Below are 23,281 nucleotides of genomic sequence, written 5' to 3'. Positions count from 1 at the left end.
TCTAAACCCTGGGGTGGAAAGCATGTGGATCTGAGCATCTGTCACTCTATAGTATCATTATTTTCTTCCGTACCATAATTTTGCTTAGATTATTTTGGTGAATGCCTGATTCAATATTGCATGAATGTTGCAGTGCACTGGTATTTGGCATGCACATTGATGGCTGAGGTTAGCACATAAACAGAACCAAAACTACATTAAGTTCTTGCACAGATTAAAAAGGTATTCAAAATAATAACACACATCAGAGAAGGGAAAATGTAATGCCCTGACAGTGTTAATGGATTAAAATGAACTGGGAAGATTAGCTACATCTGATTTCTTATTGCATTTCTATGCGAAACCAATCAAGCACCTATTTCCTTTGCATCTTGCAAAGAGAACATCTAATGCTATTACTGGCTCAGTTACACCGACAGTACAAGATATACCTGCAGCTAATCTAATTAACTTAATAACAGATTGAAACACAAGGAGAGATAATGTTGGCTCTCAACATGTTCTGTGAATATTAAGACAACAGCATGTCATGTAAGTAGTTCAAAAAGCAATTTGGCCCTAATGTTTGTTCCGTAACATACATACATTAAATACAACCAGATCTGAAACAGGCCTTTTTTACTATATTTTCTTATTAAAGCATGCTAATTGTTAGGATATTCCACCATCAATTTTGGCAGTGCCACTATTCTCCAGAACATTTTATTACATGGTACACCGACAAGTACAATAGAGAGCCTGTTGTGCCTTATCTCTGCATAGGTATTCAAAACAGAGCAAACTGGCATAGGACATGAGAATGCAGCTAAAAACTAAAATTTGTGCTTGATCCCGGCCGCATTATCTCCTATTTTCACTATTTTGGGATGTTGTTTACCATTTTCGTATTAATTATTTAAAGTGGATTAGAATTTTTCACATTTGCTCGCTATTCACACAATGATTGATTCAATTGTTTGCAAATACAAGCTACAGAGTAGTGCTCATTTAACAGTAAATAAAACTACTCAAATTAAAATAATTCATGGTTCATGATTAAGATTATTAAGTATTTTCTGAACTGTTAAAGAAAATATATCCCTCTCCTTCCTCATTTTGTACTGGCTCTGACTTTTTAACTGCAAAACTGCAAAAATATACAGGTACGCGATTATCTTCAAATCAATTAGTTTAAAACGAGATTGGATAATAGTGCAACGTAGGTGAGATTCTTTTCCACTCCACATAATTTATTTTCCAATAATTTCTAAAATCAGCTGTCAGTTTTGCTGCTGTTTATTTTTTGTTATCAATCCAGACAAATTCTCAATGTCCAGAGTGATATTTATTGGTAGGTTGTGCTGTATTCACACCTCCCCCACACTTTTTCCTATAGAAAGGTATCTTCAATGCCCTTGTGTTGCTTGCCAGAAGTGCACGTGCCTCATCACTGTTCAATGTACCTCCGGGTCTTTTTGCTGATATAATGTCAAATTGTGAAAGCTGCAGACTGCAAATGGTGCACAAGATCATTATTTTTAAAATCATTTTTTGTGATCCAGAAATAGCCACTAGATACTGAGAAATAAAGATGATGAATGACAGATGGTTTTATCTGATCTTTACAGAAGATGAAGGCTGATTGAGTCATGTGCTATTCCCTACATCTGTTTCAAGCTACATTAAACATCACAAGTGGCAACAGCTCCCTTAAGGTCTTAAAACTCTCTGAAGTCCTGAACTTGGGCCAATGTGCTTATTTTGCCTGAAATTACCAAAAGCATCATGTGAAAGCAAAGATTACATTTTTTTAAACATACAGTCACAGGCATAAGTATTATGGATTTGAAAATAGATTGAGGTAGATTTTAACTGACGGGTGGCTGACTAATGGTGCATCCCAGACACTTGTCCATTCTGGGGAGCAAAGAAACTGGAACTACATTGATGGTTGGGCCTCCTTGGATTCGGTGGGCTGTTAGTGCCAAATGGATGTCCAGAAGCAGTTCACTGATATCAGGCCTGAGCAATTTTGGTTAACATGTATACTTAATCAGGACATGAGGAGGGACCATTAAAAGGATAGGAAACAATTCCAGATCAGCAGCAGGTCACAGCATCCTTGTAGAATCAAGGGGAACATGCCAGCTCCATGAAAGTAAAAGTTGAAAACTTGATAGGGTTATTTATGGAACAGCCAGCAGTAGCCCCTTTAAAGGACCGCTGTTTGGATTTCTCAGTGACAGCATGTACATGTCCATTAAAATTACAATCATTGTCCTAACTATGAGATAAAACCCCAGCTCCATAATTTAGAGGCCTAGCACATGAAGCAGGCATGTGCTCCAGCCATTCAAGGGGAACCCTATGAAATTGACAACAGCCTAATGTTAACAAGTAGTGATTCTGCTGACCACATTTTGTGGACTTTACCACTTGTTAATACAGAGTTCACCTGGTTAACATTAGCGCAATTTTCTCCTCACAAATGCTTCAAGCTTAAGGGTCAAGAAAGACTCAAATTGTTTTGCTTGTCAATTACAGACATAAAGCACTTAAATCCCAACTGGAAAATCTTTAGGCAAATTCTCACTTCCATCAAATGGATGGAAATTGGATTGCCCATTAGTCATGGTATCCATCAGTCCATTGAAATCAATGGAATGAAAATCAGATGGGTTCTATAAACGAAAATCAGATGGGTTCTATAAACGAAAATCAGATGGGTTCTATAACGGGTGGGCAATGCACTTTGCCGGAGGCACTTAGACAGAATTGAACCCCACAAAACCCATTCTTAACAGGCCTTCACAGTTAACCTTCCCCTCAGAAAGAATTGTTCAAAGTCTCAGCTGGCTGTTCTGGGGAAGTTGTGAAAATGTATTGGGCAGGAGACACTTCCCAGATTACACGGCTTCTGGTTTGCAGGTTGAGCAAGCTGTATGACAAGAAGGCAGTGCGGAGTATTTATTGCCACACACCTGATAATTATGTGATTGAGGAGCAGAGAGGAACAGATGGGGCCTTAACTGAAAAATTATGCAAAGGAAATTAATTCTAACTGGATAAGTGATTTTCAATTTTCTTGACAACACAAAATATCAGTGACTAGACATTAAACAAAAATCTTTTTCAAATAATTAACAACAATTGAAAAAATACACCTTTATACTTAGACCAAATCCTCCAATTGTTTGTCTTCTGATTGTAACTGTTCTTTCCTATGGAAGGAATATAATAGTTTGGATTTTAGATTGTGTAATACACTGTAAACACAAGCACTCAAATATTAAACAATTTTCACATCATATAAAATGTCACATTCTAACAGATATAACTAGTATCTTCTTAAGTGGAAGGTTCACACGAATCTACTGAAGTATTTTATGAATCCATGAGGGCAATAGGGAATCTCACACTCTGGAAGTGAGAACCTCAGCTGTCAGCAAAAGGAATTTCAACTACCAGCAGACGGGAGTCTTTCTTGTTGCTGGTAGGGCGTCTCACCTGCCAATAGGGGGAGCCTCAGCTGTTGGCAGGGAAAGCCTCACTCATCATGGAAGAAGTTGGAATGACAGCCCTCCCAACAGCTGGTTGCATAGAAAACCTGGACAAAGAAATGCATTGTCATAGCATAGTTAGGCCCAAAGAGGGATCCTGGCGAAGAGAAACTCACTCATCTCAAACAAGAGCCAGTCAGGAATTGCTAAGCTGCAAAGTTAGTGAGACCACTGATAGGAAGATATTGGTGTTTTTTCCTCTCAAGCACTGTGTGTGGTCAGTTGAATTGAGGTGGGATTTGACTGTCACTATGTATGTATGTTAGAATTATCAGTAAAGAAGCTTAGCAATTTCTCAGTAAAGTATTTCAGTCCACCTTTTGGAAAGATTAGAGAATTACATGCAAAGGCATGTGCAAAAGGTAGAGGGGGTGTGGTGAACCATCGTTGGTTACCACTGTGGGGTTATTCCAATGTTACAGTTGGGTTAGGGTGTTGCCACTGTGGGGGTTGTTATAATGTTGTTGGGTTAGGGTGTTTACACTGTGGGATTAATATACCTGTGGTGGATGTTGTTATGGCACATCCCGGTCGGGCCCCGCCTCCTGGGGAGAGGTATAAGACCCTCTGCTCAGGCAGGACCCCTCCAGTCTGGATTGGTGTACTCGTGTTAGATAGTTCCATTGTTTGCCAATAAAAGCCTTCAATCGCTGAAGCCTTGTACCTCGTGCTTGATTGTCGCGCATCAATTTTATTGGCAAACACAAAACTCTCGACAGTAAAGAGAGTATGGAGCAAATGCTGAAACCAGAGCGTCTGACGCTGGACCCACGTGCGGTCGGTGCCTCTAACACCTTCGACCACTGGTTGAAGTGTTTCGAGGACTACCTGGCAGCCTCTGCAGCAGTTACTACGGACGACGACAAACTCCAGGTCCTCCACGCGAGGGTAAGCGACACGGTCTATCTTGCGATTCGTGCGGCCACCACTTACCCGAGGGCCATCGAGCTCTTGAAGAAACAATACACGAGACCACCCAACGAGATTCACGCTCGTTACCTCCTCGCTACACGACGTCGGCAGTCGGGCGAAACCATGGAGGACTACGCCAATGAGCTCTTGCAGCTTGCCAGGGGCTGCGACTGCAAAGATGTGTCGGCTGAGCAATATATGTACGACCTCGCCCGAGATGCGTTCGTAGCAGGGGTAGGGTCCTTGTACATCCGGCTTAAGCTATTGGAGAAAGGGAACCTCAACTTGACCCAAGCGATGGAGATGGCTGAGATGCTGGAGGCAGCGTCGAAAAGCTTGGCTCTGTACCCCGAAGACCACACGGAGACAACGTGGCAGGAGCAAGCACAAATCCCTCCTCGCCCCACGGGCTCGCGCTCCCATATCGACCCGACGACGGCGGCAGCTCCAGGCGGCCAGCGATGCTATTTTTGCGGAGGAGCCAAGCATCCACGGCAACAGTATCCAGCAAAAACGGCGATCTGCAGCCAGTGCGGTAAAAAGGGGCACTATGCTAAAGTTTGCAGGTCGAAGCCCAAGAACGGCAGTGCAGCCTGTGACCCTCCAGAGCGGAGACAATCTCCTTCGACGTCGCAGTACCCGCGAGGCCCGACCACGTGCGAATCCAGGACGGCGCCATCGTGGCTGACGGAGGAGGAGGATGACCACCAGGAGTCGCTACGCTTGGCGCCCTCACCCACGTGCGATTCATGGGGGCGGCCATCATGGTCGACGACGACCAGGAGCGACCAGCAGGGGTCCTCAGTATCAACCTCGGCTGCATGCAGTGACGCCCGGGGGCCAACGGTGGCGTCGATCTCTCTGGACCAGACAAAGCATCACAGGCTTGACAGTTCGATGATGAACATCAAGGTAAATGGTCGTACTGTGTATTGTCTGTTTGACAGTGGGAGCACCGAGAGTTTTATTCACCCTGACACTGCAAAAAGGTGTGGACTCCGGGTTCTACCTGCCAAACAGACAATTTCTATGGCATCACGGTCCCGGTCTGTACCGATCCAAGGACGTTGTATGGTAACCCTAGAGGTGCAGGGCACAATTTACGAGCGATACAGGCTCCTTGTGTTGCCGCACCTTTGCGCGCCAATTCTCCTCGGACTAAACTTTATGGTCCACATGAAGAGTGTGATCCTACAGTACGGTGGGCCACTCCCTTCACTGGCAGTAGGGAACCAGCCGCAGCCTCTAAATTGCCCAAAGCGCCCCGCATGCAATCTTTCCACACTGAAGATCACCACACCTTCTTTATTTAAGAATCTGGTACCAGGCTGCAAGCCCATCGCTACTAAAAGTAGGCGTTACAGCGCTGAAGACCGGATCTTTATCAGATCTGAGGTTCAGCGGCTCCTCAAAGAAGGGATCATACAGCCCAGTGCTAGTCCGTGGAGAGCGCAGGTCGTGGTGGTTAAAAGCGGGAACAAACCCCGGATGGTCATCGACTACAGTCAGACCATTAACCGTTATATGCAGCTGGATGCGTATCCTCTCCCGCGCATATCTGATATGGTCAATCAGATTGCGCAGTACCGGGTGTTCTCCACCATAGACCTTAAGTCCGCCTACCACCAACTCCCCATCCGCCCAGAGGACCGACAATACACGGCTTTTGAGGCGGATGGTCGTCTATATCAGTTTCTTAGGGTTCCATTTGGTGTCACCAATGGGGTCTCGGTCTTCCAGCGTGCTATGGACCGAATGGTGGACCAGAACGGGTTGCGGGCTACCTTCCCGTACCTGGATAACGTCACCATCTGCGGCCATGACCAGCAGGACCATGACACGAATCTCCAAAACTTTCTGCGCACTACATCTCGCCTGAATCTGACCTATAACAGGGAGAAGTGCGTATTCCGTACGCGCAGGTTAGCTATCCTTGGATATGTGGTGGAAAACGGGGTCATCGGCCCTGATCCAGACCGTATACGCCCCCTTACTGAACTTCCCTTGCCCGCTAGCACAAAAGCACTGAGGAGATGCCTCGGCTTCTTTTCTTATTATGCGCAGTGGGTCCCCAACTACGCGGACAAAGCCCGTCCGCTCATCAAGTCCACGACTTTCCCACTCACGCCGGAGGCCCAATTGGCCTTCAAGGCCTTGAAAAGCGACATTGCGAAAGCCACGATGCACGCGGTGGATGAATCCATCCCTTTTCAGGTGGAAAGTGATGCATCGGATTTCGCCCTGGCCGCCACACTAAACCAGGCAGGCAGGCCCGTCGCGTTTTTTTCCCGCACCCTTCAAGGTCCCGAAATTCGGCATTCAGCGGTGGAGAAGGAGGCTCAGGCCATTGTGGAGGCCATCAGACACTGGCGCCATTACCTGGCGGGGAAGCGGTTCACCCTGATCACGGATCAACGATCCATGGCGTTTATGTTCAGTAATACGCAGAGGGGCAAGATCAAGAATGATAAGATCTTGCGGTGGAGAATTGAGCTCTCCACCTATAATTACGATATTATGTATCGTCCAGGGAAGCTCAATGAGCCCTCGGATGCCCTCTCGCGCGGAACATGCGCTATCATGCAGGAGGACCGCTTGAAGGCCCTCCACAATGACCTGTGCCACCCTGGAGTCACTCGACTCTACCACTTCATAAAAGCCCGCAACCTGCCCTACTCGGTGGAGGATGTCAGGTCAGTAACGAGAAGCTGTCGGATTTGCGCGGAATGCAAACCGCACTTTTATCGACCGGACCGGGCACAATTGGTCAAGGCCACTCGCCCCTTCGAGAGGCTGAGTGTGGATTTTAAGGGCCCCCTTCCCTCAACGGACCGGAATGTCTATTTTCTCAATATCATAGATGAATACTCCCGGTTCCCGTTTGTTGTCCCCTGTGCGGACACGTCGACTGCCACAGTGATTAAGGCATTCAGTGATCTTTTTACCCTGTTTGGGTACCCCTGCTACATACATAGCGACAGGGGCTCGTCGTTCATGAGTAACGACTTGAGGCAATTCCTGCTCTCATACGGGATTGCCTCTAGTAGAACCACGAGCTACAACCCTAGGGGTAACGGACAGGTGGAGAGGGAGAATGCTACAGTCTGGAAGGCTGTCCTATTGGCGCTGAAGTCCAGGGGCCTTCCAGTCTCCCGTTGGCAGGAGGTCCTTCCAAATGCGCTTCATTCCATTCGCTCCCTCCTGTGTACGGCAACCAATGCTACTCCCCACGAGAGGATGTTCCCATTCCCTCGGAAGTCGTCCTCGGGGATCTCCTTACCAGCCTGGTTGACGTACCCAGGACCCGTCCTTCTGCGGCGACATGTGAGGGCCCGCAAGTCCGACCCCTTGGTCGAACCGGTCCAACTCCTCCACGCCAACCCTCAGTATGCCTATGTGGCATATCCTGACGGGCGAGAGGACACGGTCTCGATTCGAGACCTGGCGCCCGCAGGGGACGTAGCAACTCCTGTCGCTCCTATACCCCCTGTCACGAACCCCCTTTCACTTCTTTCTTCCCCAGACGTGGCGCGGTCAGCACCGGGACCAGTGCATAACAGTTATACTCCCATGTACAGCTTGCCTGAGACTCGGAGATCGGCGCCACCACAGAAGGTTCCAGGATCCCCTGCACCACCGCCTCATCAGGGTCAACCGGCCCGGGAGTCCTCGAGGGGACAGCCGGACGCTGTTTTGGAGAGAACGCCACCGCAAGCACCTGCTCCGGTGTCGCAACCGGTGTTGAGGAGATCACAGCGACGGTGCGGTCCTCCAGACCGTCTGGACTTGTGAATTTTGTATATATGTGACCTGTTTTCGCACCCCGCCGGCCTTTGTTTTTAAAGGAGGGGTGAATGTGGTGAACCATCGTTGGTTACCACTGTGGGGTTATTCCAATGTTACAGTTGGGTTAGGGTGTTGCCACTGTGGGGGTTGTTATAATGTTGTTGGGTTAGGGTGTTTACACTGTGGGATTAATATACCTGTGGTGGATGTTGTTATGGCACATCCCGGTCGGGCCCCGCCTCCTGGGGAGAGGTATAAGACCCTCTGCTCAGGCGGGACCCCTCCAGTCTGGATTGGTGTACTCGTGTTAGATAGTTCCATTGTTTGCCAATAAAAGCCTTCAATCACTGAAGCCTTGTACCTCGTGCTTGATTGTCGTGCATCAGGGGGGAAAATTAATCTGTATGGTATGCATTTGTTAACACTACACAGCTTCCCAGTGGTGCAAACTGAAGTCCAAGATGCACGAGCACACTTCTGATCAAAGGAGTCAGACACTACCTGGGTAAAGGAGTTTTTGCAAGTGCCTAATGACTGGCATGGTGTGGGCAATAGGTTCTTATCATATTTTCAGGCTGAAAATACTTAACACAAAAACAAAATGAACCAAAGCCTATCCACTACATTCAAAATAGAATCTGCTGCAAAGAATGATAAATAGCAAGTCCATCAAGTATAGGGACAGAAATTAGAAAATTGATTTGTCTGCTCAAATCGGAAGATCACTTGTAGCTGTATGTTTCCAATCATTTTTAAGATGTTATTGTTTTATGAACATATGTTTAACAAGCAAAGGAAACCAGGTATAATTTGCCCACTCACCAGGTTGGGTGAGTGGGCAAATCAATGGCTGATGCAATATGATTTGGATAATGTGAGGTTATTCACTTTGGAAGCAAAAACAAAGCAGATTACTACCTGAAAAGCTGTAAATTGGGAAGGGGAATGTGCAGCGGGATCTGGGTGTCCTTGTGCACCAGTCACTGAAGGTAGCCATGCAGGTGCAACAGGCAGTAAAGAAGGCAAATGGTATGTTGGCCTTCATTGCGAGAGGTTTCAAGTACAGGAGCAGGGATGTGTTGTTGCAATTATACAGAGCCTTGGTGAGGCCACACCTAGAGTATTGTGTGCAGTTTTGGTCTCCTTTTCTGAGGAAGGATGTTCTTGCTCTCAAGCGAGTGCAGCAAAGGTTTACCAGGCTGATTCCGGGGATGGCAGGACCGATATATGAAGAGAGATTGACTAGGTTAGGATTGTTTTCGCTGGAGTTCAGACGAATGAGGGGAGGGATCTCATTGAGATGTATAAAATTCTAACAGAATTAGATAGGGTAGATGCAGGGAGGATGTTCCCGATGATGGGAGAGTCCAAAAGCAGGGGTCAGTCTGAGGATTCAGGGTAGAGCCTGTGGAATTCATCACCACAAGAAGTAGTTGATGCCAAAACATTGGGCCCGATTTTACCGAAGTTTCGCGCCCGGCAGTAAAGTTGGGCGTCGGGCCTAAAACGCGATCTGCACCCGACTCATGGCAGATCCCGTCTTTACCGAGTCCTGATCCGGGCGCGGCGGGTCTGGCACGCGCCCGAATCGGCCAGCGCAGCGATTTAAATGCATTTGCATGCATTTAAATCGGCTCAATGAAGCTCGCGCCCAACTTTACCGACGAATCCAACTTTACCAGGTTGCGGCCCATTTCGCGTCCGCGCATTAAACGACCTGCTAAATAAAAGTCCGAATGGGACTCCAATTCAGCAGGGGAACCGCCGAAGCCAATCCCCCCCTGACCATCCTTCGCAGACCCCCCCCCGCGAACCACCCCGGCAGCCCACCCCCCCCCCCCCCCCCCCGATCGGACCCCCCTGGGAGGCAGGCCCCGCTGGCAGACCCCCCTCACCGGGATTGGAACCCCCTGGGAGGCACACCCCCGACCTAGCTTGATCGCTGGTCTCCCTCCACCATCCTTCCGATCTGTAGTATCGTCGACAGCCTCCTGCACGTTCCTGGCCTTGCTCTGCCTTTCCCTGGGCGGGGGGGGGGGGGGGATGGAGAAGGGGAGTGACGTGTCTCCCCTGGGGCGGGGGGGGGGGTGCGGTGTGGAGAAGGGGAGTGACATGTCTGCCCCGGGGGGGGGGGGGCAGGGGGACGGAGAAGGGGAGTGACGTGTCTGCCCCTGGGGGTGGGGGGGGGGGGGCACTGCCAGTCTGTGGCCGATCCCTCCTCCCCATCGGAGGAGGGATCGGAGGAGGGAATGGGATCAAAGATTATGGGGAAAAAGCAGGATTAGGCTATTGAGTTGGACGATCAGCCATGTTGATAATGAATGGCGGAGCAGGCTCGAAGGATCAAATGGCCTCCTCCTGCTCCTAACTTCTATGTTTTCTATGTTTCTATGTAATGTCTTCATTCCAATGATGCAGTGTTGCATCTGAAAGCAGTACTTAGTGTGTTATAAGGTAAGTGAAATTAGTGTATGTTTCATGGCACCATTTCTGCTGGATTAATATGAATTCCACTAACAAAGGGAGAACCATTCTTGGGGGAAGGTACAGTGGCAATAAGTAAACTCAAACCCAAAATTTCAACAATTTTACCTGAAGGGTCCTTGTTCAATTAATCTGGTGGAATGGAATCTGCTCGACAATACAAGAGACAGACTTCACAACACTGGGAACCTAGAGTATTACAGAATCATTTCATCTTGAAATGGCTGTGTGTTACAAGAAGGCTATCAATTTAAATTCAAAGTTCATATTCAGTAACTCTCTCATTTTTGTCTTTGTGCCAGCTTTCTAATACGTTTTATATCTCATTATGTGGACAATACTTCCATGGGTCAATCTCTATTGAGGCGTTCTTTTGTCTTGTGTACATAATTGTGAGTCTTATTAGTTTTGTTAATGATGTGTGGGTTAGGTGGATAAGTCTAAAGATGTGTAGGTCAGGTGGATTGGCCATGCTAACTTACCCCTTAGTGTCAGGGGGACTAGCTCGGGTAAATGCATGGCGTTATGGGGATATGGCATGGGTAAATTGTAGTCGGTGCAGACTCGATGGGCCGAATGGCCTCCTTCTGCATTGTAGGATTCTATGATGTTTGTAGTGTTTGGGTGCTCAGAGCTGAAAGGGTGAATGTACCACTCACATGATGAAAGAGTCACATGACTAAGAGTTGAAGGAGAGAGTTCATGGTTTAAACTGATTGACACCCGATAACCTCGTTTATACGTCAATTGTTATGTTCCAACTCTGACAAGAACATGATCAGGGTGTAATTTCCAGAAAGTTTAAAGGTATGAAGTCAGAGAGGGAGAAGGGATAGCATTAATATAAATATAAAATGTATTTGGACAAAGACTTGGGGGAGATTAGTGTTATGGTATTCAGGGCCAAAAGGGTTAATGTGTTGGGCTGGAGAAAATGTACCGCCCTCATGATAATGTCAGAGAGACACACACATGACTAAGAGTTGAGGAAGCTCATTGCTTCGACTGAGTAACATCTGTAGTTTTGTACATATGTAAATAGTTATGTTCATACAATAAAAAGTAATTGTGCAGACAGATTTTTGTCTTTGCAACAGTTCCTTAGCCAATCACAAACAACATACAACAGTATTACTCTCAACCATGGGACATGTGTCAGATTTTTGAATGGATCTCTTTTGGATTGGTAATTAGCACTAAAATATTTCAAGATGGTGACGGAAGCTTTGAATGGAATCTTCTCACCCTAGGCCCTGCCAGAATGGTGGGACAATTTTCAAGTTTGGAACTCATTAAATGGTGTGTCTGGCAGTTGCTCATTACCAGGGCAAATTAATTGTCATTTTCCTTCTGAATTCCCCAACCAATTTGTGGGGTTGGGCAGATGATGCGTCTATTCTGTCGAAGGAAGAATTTCTAATTAAAGGGACTATGACATGGGTTGGAAAAGCTCACCAATGACTGGATTTTTCAGACTTCCACAAGCACAGGAATGGAAAGTAGACTTGGGAAGACTGCCCACCCATCGCTCAACCCCTCCACCCACACTCATCCGGAAAACTCACTCATGCCCAGATGTCCATTTGAGGAATCTGAAGGAATGCCGTGATGAGCTTTGTAAGAGTTTTAACAACACCAGGTTAAAGTCCAACAGGTTTATTTGGTAGCAAATGCCATTAGCTTTCGGAACAGGCTGCTCCTTCATCAGATGGAGTGGAAATCTGCTCACAAACAAGGCACACAGAGACACAAAATCAAGTTACAGAATACTGATTAGAATGCGAATCTTTACAGCTAATCAAGATTCGCATTCTAATCAGTATTCTGTAACTTGATTTTGTGTCTCTGTGCCTTATTTGTGAGCAGATATCCACTCCATCTGACGAAGGAGCAGGGCTCCGAAAGCTAATGGCATTTGCTACCAAATAAACCTGTTGGACTTTAATCTGGTGTTGTTAAACTTCTTACTGTGTTTACCCCAGTCCAACGCCGGCATCTCCACATTGTGATGAGCTTTCCCAAGGGTGGGATATAGAAGCCAACCAAAGCCGACATGAATGGAAATCATAGAAAGAAATCATAGAAACACTACAGTACAGAAAGAGGCCATTTGGCCCATCGAGTCTGGACCGACCGCAATCCCACCCAGGCCCTACCCCCATATCCACCCACTCATCCCTCTAATTTACGCATCTGAGGACACTAAGGGCAATTTTTTTTAGCATGGCCAATCAACCTAACCCGCACATCTTTGGACTGTGGGAGGAAACCGGAGCACCCGGAGGAAACCCACGCAGACACGAGGAGAATGTGCAAACTCCACACAGACAGTGACCCAAGCCGGGAATCGAACCCAGGTCCCTGGAGCTGTGAAGCAGCAGTGCTAACCACTGTGCTACCGTGGGAAGTGCCCAAGCAAGTCAACATCTGGAGTCTGATCCCTCGAACCTGGAGACAGTGCACCATGGACCTCAAGATGGTGAAATGGTGAATAGCATAACACTTTCAGATGCCAAGCCCAACCCTGACTTTCCCAGTACTCTCTTGCACAGCACTCAAGTCAACACACCAAGCAACTCCACTCAATGCTCTAGGTATCTCACTGAGCAGCCAACACCCATACTCACCCTCAATCTGTTGTCCTTCCCCTGCTCCACCAAAGCCTGCATTCACAACTCTCTGCTTCCTCTCCTTGCAGGAGAAGAGAGCTCACAGCTTAGCAAGAGGCAGAGACCGGAGGTACATCTTATCGGTCACTTGCATTGCCCTACCTACCTGCTTCACTGGGAAGGAGGTCTTTTTCCAGGAAGTTTCAGATGCCAGCAACAATCTGCCATGAGAACCTGAGCCTCTTGAGACACTAGTGCTCAGGTATGACCTGAGGAGAGCTGACCTTATTTTAGGGGTTTCAGCTCTATGCAGCTGGATCGTGATGTTTATCACATCTACCCTGTGAAGGCCAGGTGACTGAGGAGAAAGCAGCAGCTGCTTTTAGACCAGTTGGCAGTGGTGTGGTGTCCACTCTTGACACTCAGCAGAGGTGGAAGGTGGTGCTGCAAAAGATGGCCCCATGCGATGAAGAAGGCTGGCAGCTGAAGGTGAGTAAAGTGCCAGATAGGTGACGTACATTCCAAGAAGTTGGCAATTCACTGCCAAGCAGTGAAAACACTTTGAGAGAAGTGTAGCAACCAGCAGTCTCTCAATGCCAAAGTCTGCAACTCTTCAACAATCTTCCCAGCCTCAAGAAGCTGTTGTCATTGTGACTCACTGGTTGCCCTGGGAAGTTGCTGTAGGTTCCAAGGCTGGGAAATCCAGGATCAACAGCTAAAGCACCTCACTGTTGGCTTCCTATCAACTACAACTGCTTAATTATTTAGGTGCAAAGGCGTTCCCCACTCACTATCGATGCTGCACCAGGGAAAGCCTGAAGAAGATGGGATCACTTTAGGATTCGACCCAGCATCAATTTCTGGGACTTTTTCATACTTTTCACCCCTGAACTGGTTTCCAGTGAGCTGGGAATGTTTTGTCTATTCAGTTCTAAATTGAATATTCTTGTCATGATGAACTTTCAGAGGCTTCATTAGTAGAATAAAAATGGATTTATTTACAAGTCAGCTACATGTTTGCAGCCAATTGCAAAGTATTTGTGCACCGGGAGAACTCCTTCCCTTGGGCGATTCCCTGCTCTGGGTCCCGATTGGTCACCTAGATCACATGACCCTTATTCAGCTGTGTTGCCCTTAAAGGAACAATTATTGTGTCCATTCACTGAGTATAAAATGGGGGCAAAAATGAAATTTTAGCGGGGGAAACCCACACCTGAATTGCACCATCATATGCAGGCCACACCAACATTAGGTAGGGCCTCTTCTTAGTCAGCCATGTCGGACACCTGAAATGTTGAAGTGTGCACCTGCACCTATTTCCAGACTCATTTGTGAAATTGGCTTTGTGATCTGGATCTTACAGTGCACAACCTTTGACCTCTCAGGTTCCCCAGCGGTCTTCACACCTTGAAAATAGATGTAGATTATTCAATATCTTGAATTAGAGATCCACACAGCCAGATACCTACTTGGCATAGCCATGTGAATTAGTTAATTGACACAAAAGAGGAAGATTTTTAGAAAGTATGCAGAAGAAAAGCTAGAAGAGTGCCTTAGCCACTCAAATACTACTGCACAGGTAGCAATCTCACTGTTACTGAATAGGCAATGGATGCAATTCTGAAAGGTTACAGATAGAGATTGCAAACTTGTGGGCATCTGAAAAAGAACATCTTAAGCAGAGCACCAGCCAACTTTGTGATCATCACATGGGTTGAATTGACTAACCCATGAAACCAGCTGTGGGAATTGCAGTACACAAGTAATCCCTCAGCCATAAATTGTGCTTCCAGCAGTGTTCATGCTGTCCCTTGCTTTAAATGAATGCACTGTTGTTAAGGCCCAGACCAGAAACAGTGGCAGCACAGTGGCAAGTAGGGACCTGGGTTTGATTCCTGGCTTGGGTCACTGTCTGTGTGGAGTCTGCATATTCTCCCTGCATCTGCGTGGGTTTCCTCCAGGTGCTCTGGTTTCCTCCCACAATCTGAAAGACATGCTGGTTAGGTACATTGGCCATGCTAAAATCTCCCTCAGTGTACCTGAACAGGCACCGGAGTGTGGCGACTGGGGGATTGTTACAGTAACTTCATTGCAGTGTTAATGTAAGCCTACTTGTGATAATAAATAAACTTATAAACACTCCAAGGTGTATCATGCACTTAGACTAGACGCTAAGATTTCACTTTTGATTTTGGTATTAGGGCGAGTACAAGGTGTTTCACTCCAGCAATGAGTCAAGTGATCCACGAGGAAACTTTATTCAAAACAAACTTTATTGAAGAACAGTTAGAATATAACAAAAATAATTAGCATAACTTACCAATTAAAATATTTAGACATGGTAAAGTATAATTCTTAACAGTGATCTATCTCTGTTGTTCCAATTTAAAGCAATACCCCATAGATATGCATCCTTCTTCAGAATTAGTTAGCACAAAAACAAGTGTGCTCATGTGATGCTGGATTTTCAGCTTTATAATACCTCTGGAACAGAGATCCCGACAACAGTTTTCAGAGAAGGATATATCTTCAAAACACCAAAACCTCAGAGAAGGCGGCACGGTAGCACAGTGGTTAGCACTGCTGCTTCACAACTCCAGGGGCCTGGGTTCGATTCCCGGCTTGGGTCACTGTCTGTGTGGAGTTTGCACATTCTCCTCGTGTCTGTGTGGGTTTCCTCTGGGTGCTCCGGTTTCCTCCCACAGTCCAAAGATGTGCGGGTTAGGTTGAATGGCCATGCTAAAATTGCCCCTTAGTGTCCTGAGATGTGTAGGCTAGAGGGATTAGCAGGTAAATATGTAGGGATAAGGGGGTAGTGCCTGGGTGAGATTGTGGTCGGTGCAGACTCAATGGGCCAAATGGCCTCTTTCTGCACTGTAGAGTTTCTATGATTCTATGAAGCAAATCCAGCCTCCAGCAGCTCCCAGTCTCCAGACCCCAGAGACAGAAAAGGATATCTTTCTCTCTGCAGTTTCCAAAGCATCATTTCTCAAGAGAAAGATCCACTCTCATACAGCAAAATCTCCAAAAAAAAGGAGACTAATTTCCTGGCAGATTCCAGTCTCCAACTTGAGAGGGGAAAAGAACATAAGAACTAGGAGCAGGAGCAGGCCATCTGCCCCCTCAACCCTGCTCCACTATTCAATAAGATCACGGCTGATCTTTTTGTGGACTCATCTCCACTTACCTGCCTGCTCACCATATACCTTGAATCCTTTACTGTTCAAAAATGTATCTTTTCTTGCCTTAAAAACCTTCAACGAGGTAGCCTCAACTGCTTCACTGGGCAGGGAGTTCCACAGATTCACAACCCTTTGGGTGAAGAAGTTCCTCCTCAACTCAGTCCTAAATCTGCTCCCCCTTATTTTGAGACCATGTCCCAAAAGACATTGCTCTTTCTCAACTCCAAAAGCAGCATCTAAACTTGAATATTCTGTGTAAGCCCAGCTTTGCTGTCACATGACCATACCCGCCAATCATCCCAATCAAGCCCCAATCTGCAAAATCACAGAGGAAAACAGCAAAGCAACATTAGTTCAAATTGCAGCAAAAATACAGGATTTCGGTGGACAGAGAGGCTCTGAGTGCATAAAACTGCTACAACAGATCCTGCACAAGAACATGGCTCGAATACATTTCTTAAAGTTTCGGTATCATCCCACTGCACAACCCTGCAACCAGCACTGCCTGCATCAGCATAAGGCCAACATTGAGGGTGAATGCCACTTAAAAGAGTATCATTTCTGTAAAAAATGTTGGGGCTTTTCCGAAAACTGAATCTCTGGGCCGTGATACTTTGAACAATAGTTGAACGCGTGGGAGTGTTAGCACCAAGATTTTGAGATAAAGCATTGGAGGCTTAGGTGGAAAGAAGATAAGAGAAGTCTGTTTTCTGCAGGAGGCACTCCAGACGTATATTCATCTCCTGGGATTGTGCAGTCTGAAGCCAGGCCTTCTTGGCCCAAGGCTTCTGGTGGTCCCCATCCAATTGGAGGTTAGCAGCCTTGCACCTATGCTGCAACCACTGTGGAAGCACTAGGACACAGAAAACAGGCACTAAGGAAATGCACAATTGAGAGATTGGTTTAATCCTGTATACATTCTGTCATGAATTAACTTATAAAATTGGTTTAGAATGTGCATTTTCTGGTGTTTTTAATTTTTGTTTTGTCAGAAAGAGGATGATGCGATTGTCAGTGGTAGAGGAAAGGTACGGAGTGTAGGACTATAGGAAGGTGTTGAGCTGCACATTGAAAGAGCAGAAATCCTCTCTTTTTCATGAAAATAGACAAATTTAGATGAAGCACACATGGCAATGTGCATACAATCAATAGTACTGTGAGGAGCCTTGAAATCCATGCAAAGCTTTGAACTAACACCACCTGTTTTTTTCTGACAAGAAGGATTGAGATGGAACTGTTCCGCTTGGCATTCAGAGCCTTAGTAACTTCCTTTATGCAGCAGTACATTGCAAACTGCAATACACTGCATACACAGCCAATTAGGCACTTTATAACCTTCTGGGACCAAAAATGAGTTCAACAACTTCAGGCCATGAACTCTGTCCTTCATTTTGTGCTTTTTCTCCTTGTGCCAGTCTATATCCAGTTCCAGGTTTTGCTTTCAGGCAGCATTGACCTTTATTCTGCTATGAACACATTCTGCTATTTTGCTTTCAGGCAGTGCTGACCATTATTCTGCTATTAACGCCTAGTCTGGAACAATGCTTTGATTCTTTACTACTACAATTCCCACTCTTTTTGCCATTTGTTCCTTGACCTCTTTGCAATTTAATCTCCTTCAATCTCTAAACCATCCCTGAACTTCCCTCTTTACTCCACCTGATTTCCCCTCCCCCTCCCCCTGCCTTTTTTAATAAAATAAAACATTTCTCCTTCATTTCAGTTCTGAAGAAGAAAAATAGTGGACTCTCTACAGATGCTGCCAGACCTCCTGAGTTTTTCTAGAACTACTGTTTTTATTCACAGGCAACGTTTTCCTTGCCCTGCTTTGAGATTACAGTTGTAGCTGCAGCAGTTGGCAGATTTCCATCATGGCCTCGTCTATGAATTGAAGACGTCTCAAGTATTGGTCCTTGCTGAAGTTAAGCAAATTGTTTCCTAAAAACCTTAGTGGATATGATCTGTCGCTGAGATGTTTTCTCCTCTTCCTCCTCCTCCTTCTTCTAGCAGATTATCCTGCTTTGCATGGAGCCTCTTCATTCTCCCAGTTATGATTAAGTCTGAGTCAAAGACCTTCCAAGCCACCCAAGAGGCAACTTGTATCAGCACAAGTTTTTAAAAGAACCAAATTGCAGCCAAGTAAAAGAAAGCTCTAAAACGGTGTACAAGTGCACCAAAAGTGAGAAGAAAGAATCCAACAACAAATCAGCAAGTTCATGATCCTTTTAGATAGTTCTGGGGGGTGGGCATCATTCTGTTTAATATAGTATTCAGCATGTTGGCTGGAATGCACAGATTGAAAATGGAAGCACTGTTATCAGATCAATACTCCATTTAATGATTGTTGTCATGATGTGTCTGCTCTGTATACTGCTGTTGAGAGTTAGGCATGTGTGCAAAAATCCAAATATCAAAATAATATCATCACAGCTCCTATTGAGAATGTGCGCCTATATCACAGACCCAATGTTGAGTTCCAGGTGACACAGTGGTTAGCATTGCCTCATAGCTCCAGGGACCTGGGTTCAATTCCAATTCCTTGGGTTACTGTCTGTGTGGAGTTTGCATGTTCTTCCCGTATCTGCGTGGGTTTCCTCTGGGTGGTCCTGTTTCCTCCCACAGTCCAAAGATGTGCAAGTTAGGTGGATTGGTCATGTTAAATTGCCCTTTAGTGTCCCAAGATGTGTAGGTTAGATGGATTAGCCATGGTAAATTGGTTATAGAGATAGGAGGGGGAAAGAGGGCCTGGGTAAGGTACTGTGTCAGTGCAGACTCGATGGGCAGAATGGCCTCTTCTGCACTGTAGGGATTCCATGAATCATGCATAAAAACAGGGACAGCACAGTCCACTTTTGTACTGAGTATATCTCAAAATCTCCCCTAAAATAAATGATGGAATGGATTGTTGCCTGATTCTTTCCTTAGTGCTGTTTCTGGATTTTGTCTTTTAAATCCTGTTCAGCTTTTGGTTCACTTCAATAAGAGTTTTGATATCCAGAAAAACAAACCTATTCAAAACATGGGCCGGAATTATCTCGCCTCGCCCGATAGGCGGGCAGGCGAGACTCGCAGAACGGCATTCTCCGTTGGCCTCGGGCGGGATCTTACGAGCCTCGGGCGGGCGAGGCGGTGAAATTCCGGCAACGGTTGCCGACCTTGCCCGCAGCTAGGATTCTCTGTTTCTGCTGCAGTGAATGGAGATTTAGCTGAGCACCAAACTCTCCATTCTCGCTGGCAGCAGTAGCGATAGCGGGGAGTGTGAGAACGGAGAATTCCGGCCATAGTGAAGCAATGAGGAAGAATTCCGTGCAGAGTTGAAGACTGGCAGAAGACAGAAAGTCAATTCATGCTTAATCTTTAATGAACTAAAAATCTCTATCAACAAACAAATACAAAACCCACATTGACATTTATCAATGTCATTAGAATAAGCTGCCTTATGTTGATAGAAGCTTGCTGTCATTTTCACACATGCTATGTTTTATTCTCCAAATTTTCACAAAGGCATAAGGCATCGTACAAATCCCAAAAGCATATGTTGCATTTTCTCTCCTGCAGACTGAGACAGCACAAAATGTAGCAAATTGTTTACCATACGATATGTTGGGCACTGGACCATAAAATAAATGCCAAGCATTTCACAATAAAACTAGTAAAATTAATATACCAACACAAAAACATAATCAATCTCCAAGCATTGGTAAGCCTTGAAAATGAATAGCATTCATCTTAAACAACAAAGGTAACAGAATTCAATTATTAACATTTTTGAAACAAAAGATGGTCACTTACACTAGAATAGAAGGCTTCACTGGACACACAGATAACATCTTGCTCCTGAATTGTTAAAATGTCCTTTGCTAAGTGCAATCGCACTTCAAAAGGTTCTTGAGTTCCATCTTGGAGCAAACAAATTCCTGTCTTTGTCTTGAAAAAGAAGATTAGATTGATTTAAGCAAAGTTGACATTGCCTTTGTTATAAGAGATATCAGCTTCCTGTCTGACTTCAAAATACGACAGACAGAATGTTGCACTCCGACACGATTTACTGTGTATAAAATAATATTAGAAAGCCTTCAAAGATATGGTTTTGTGTACTATGAATGAAAAATATGGCGCCTCTCCCCATAAACGATTAAGCACAGATTTTAAAATGTTCAAATGTATTGGCAACGTGGAGGCAGGGTTTTTTGTTTCCCTGTAGGAACTGGTTCAACTCGAAAATGGGGCTTCTGATGCAAATGAAATGTCTCAAATAGTCATCTTTTTCAGAGACTGCCACTTGTAAATTAGTACAGGGTCCACCCATCACATTGGAGGCAGATGTTTGCTGTACATCTGCACTGTAAACTCAGAAACCTGGGATGACAGCTGCTGGCAGGCATTTCCTGGAGGCTAGTTATGAAAACATGTACTTGTATATTCAGGGCTCAGTGCCTACCACGATTGGATTGGAGAAAGTCAAGCAGCTGCTGCTTAAGATCTGCACTATCAATTGATGAAATCATCGTTCAGTAACGCCAGAGGGATAATGGCAATGGTCTTTCACATGTTCTGGTGAACTGCATTACTCATTATGCCACATAATGGTAGCTCCTGATACCTGTTGTTTGTCCAAAGTGAGTTCAGACCAACACTTGTTTGTTGTCTAATTACCAACTAATGACTCTGCTCCTTGGTACGTGTGTGTGTGTGTGTGTGTGTATGTATGTGTGTGTGTGGGGGGTGGGGGGGGGGGGGAGGGTGGTGAGGATGAGGTCTGTGTAGGATCAATGAAGCTTAGAGTTAATACACCTGAGAATGGAAGTTTGGAACTATGTGGCAGATATGTTAATGTAAAACAAAAACAGGAAATGCTGGAAAATCTCAGCAGGTCAGACAGCATCTGTGGAGAAAAAACAGTGCTAATGTTGAGTCTGGGTGACTTTTCATCAGAGCTGAAGACAACTGGAAATATTTGTTTTATTTGTTCGTGGGATGTGGGTGTTACTGGACAGCATTTATTGCCCATCTCTGTGGGCATTTAAGACTCAACCACATCGCTGTGGATCTGGAGTCACATGTAGGCCAGACCAGGTAAGGACGGCAGATTTACTTCCCTAAGGGACATTAGTGAACCAGATGGGCTTTTATGACAAGCAGCAATGGTTTAATGGGCATCACTTTTAATTCCAGATTATTTTTATTGAATTCAAATTTCACCATCTACCATGATGGGATTTGAAGCCAGGTCCCCTAGGTCTCTGGATAACTAGTCCAGTGACAATATTATATTCTCTTATATTCCTTCAAATTTCCTGTTATTACTTTCCTGTGTATTCTTTACGGTTGTCTGGGCCTTCTTTATTTTCTGACACGTCTACATAAAACATTTTATGTTCTTAGTTTCAAATTTGATTTTGTTTTGTGGAACTCAGTACAAGTAGAGTCTACTTTTTCCTTACTGGACCAAACTAGATTGTACTCTTTCCATATCCAATTTACATATATCTATGATTCTATTGGTCAGTTTTCCCTTATATTTTTATTTCACTACAATTTACTTTCTTCAAGTCAAGTGCCTTTGTCTTTGACCTTTATTGGCCACACAAATCCCTCCTCACTCCAATTCCTTGCTGCCCTTAAATCCCAGGATTCACCTGGGTCCAGTCTCCATCTTCGATCTCTGTGGGCCTCGTTACAGTCCCAGCAGCACTCGGTTCTGCTGACACTGCTGACACTACTGGAGATGCTGCCAGTCAGATTGCGCTATTAATGTAGGGTGGCCATTTTTAAAGTCAGACAGTTTGGAGCCAACTTTCCCTCTGATGGGTGTTGGTAGGGGCAGTGGTGGTGGTGGGGTGTGGGTGTGAGCAGTACATTCCTTGTAAAATCCAGGCCTTGCATTCTAGAATTGTATATGTAGGTAGCATCGTCTATTAATCATAGAAACAATGCTATAACTTATATGGGTGAACAGCTGGATCAAATCTGAATGATCAGCAAGTGAAGTATATCCGGACAGGACAAAGAATAACGAGAAAGGAAGCGGGAGAATTATCAACTGCCAGCTGTCCACTTCTCATCTGTAAAATTAATGTCTGATCATTGAAAATTAGGGGTGGGGAAAGAGCACCTCTGTTGCTCCATTGCCTCTCAAAGTCTGCCTGATACAGCTTTCTGCTGCAACTATAAAGAAGTGTCCTTGAACGGACCATTGATAATTACTCCACAAAAAAGCCAAGAAAGATGTTGTGGAAACACTGGGGGCGATTGTCCCATTGTGACTCACAAATTTTCTGGCGGTTCCAGTCGGGAGAATCATGTTGGCCATTTCGCCAGATTCACGCATGCGTTCCCGACGCATGCGTATCTCCCAGATCCAGGGAACAGTCGCAGTCGGGACCGCGCTGGAAACCGGCGGGAAGAGAGGCAAGTCACTTGAACCTGTTTTTAACGTATTTTACATGTAGTTTAAATGTGATTATCGGGCCCGGCACAGAATCCTCTGGGCCCAATAGCATCTCCCACCCTGCCAAGAGTACTTCATTCTGGCGGGGTTTAGAGTAGCTCCCCATGTTCGGGGAACTAGCGGGAGACCCCACCGGAGTAAAGGGGGGCAATCGGGCCCCTCAAGGGGTTGGACGGTGGGGAATCATGCCCCCTGGGCATAGGCATACTGGCAATGCCAGTGTGTGCCCCGTGGCACTGTCCAAGGGGCAAAGTGCCCATGCCCAAGGGGCACCTTGGCATTGCCCAGTGAGCATCGGGCAGTACCATGGGGGCAGGG

The 23,281-nt window shown here is 45.7% G+C and overlaps 1 protein-coding gene across 1 annotated transcript in view; it reads right to left on the bottom strand.

Annotated features, from left to right (window-relative positions):
• sntg1 (syntrophin, gamma 1) overlaps positions 1-22,858 on the bottom strand; it is a 122,096-nt gene extending 99,238 nt beyond the window's left edge. The window contains exons 1-3 of the mRNA XM_078215494.1: positions 22,784-22,858; positions 20,305-20,439; positions 3,144-3,200 (exon numbers count right to left, since the gene is read on the bottom strand). Coding sequence (XP_078071620.1) covers positions 3,144-3,200; positions 20,305-20,439; positions 22,784-22,858 — 267 coding nt within the window. The remainder of the gene's footprint in view (positions 1-3,143; positions 3,201-20,304; positions 20,440-22,783) is intronic.
• Between the last annotated feature and the right edge of the window lie 423 nt (positions 22,859-23,281).

This window comes from Mustelus asterias, chromosome 7, assembly GCF_964213995.1.
Source record: "Mustelus asterias chromosome 7, sMusAst1.hap1.1, whole genome shotgun sequence".
NCBI lineage: Eukaryota > Metazoa > Chordata > Chondrichthyes > Carcharhiniformes > Triakidae > Mustelus > Mustelus asterias.
This window is presented reverse-complemented; position numbering and strand designations above follow the sequence as displayed.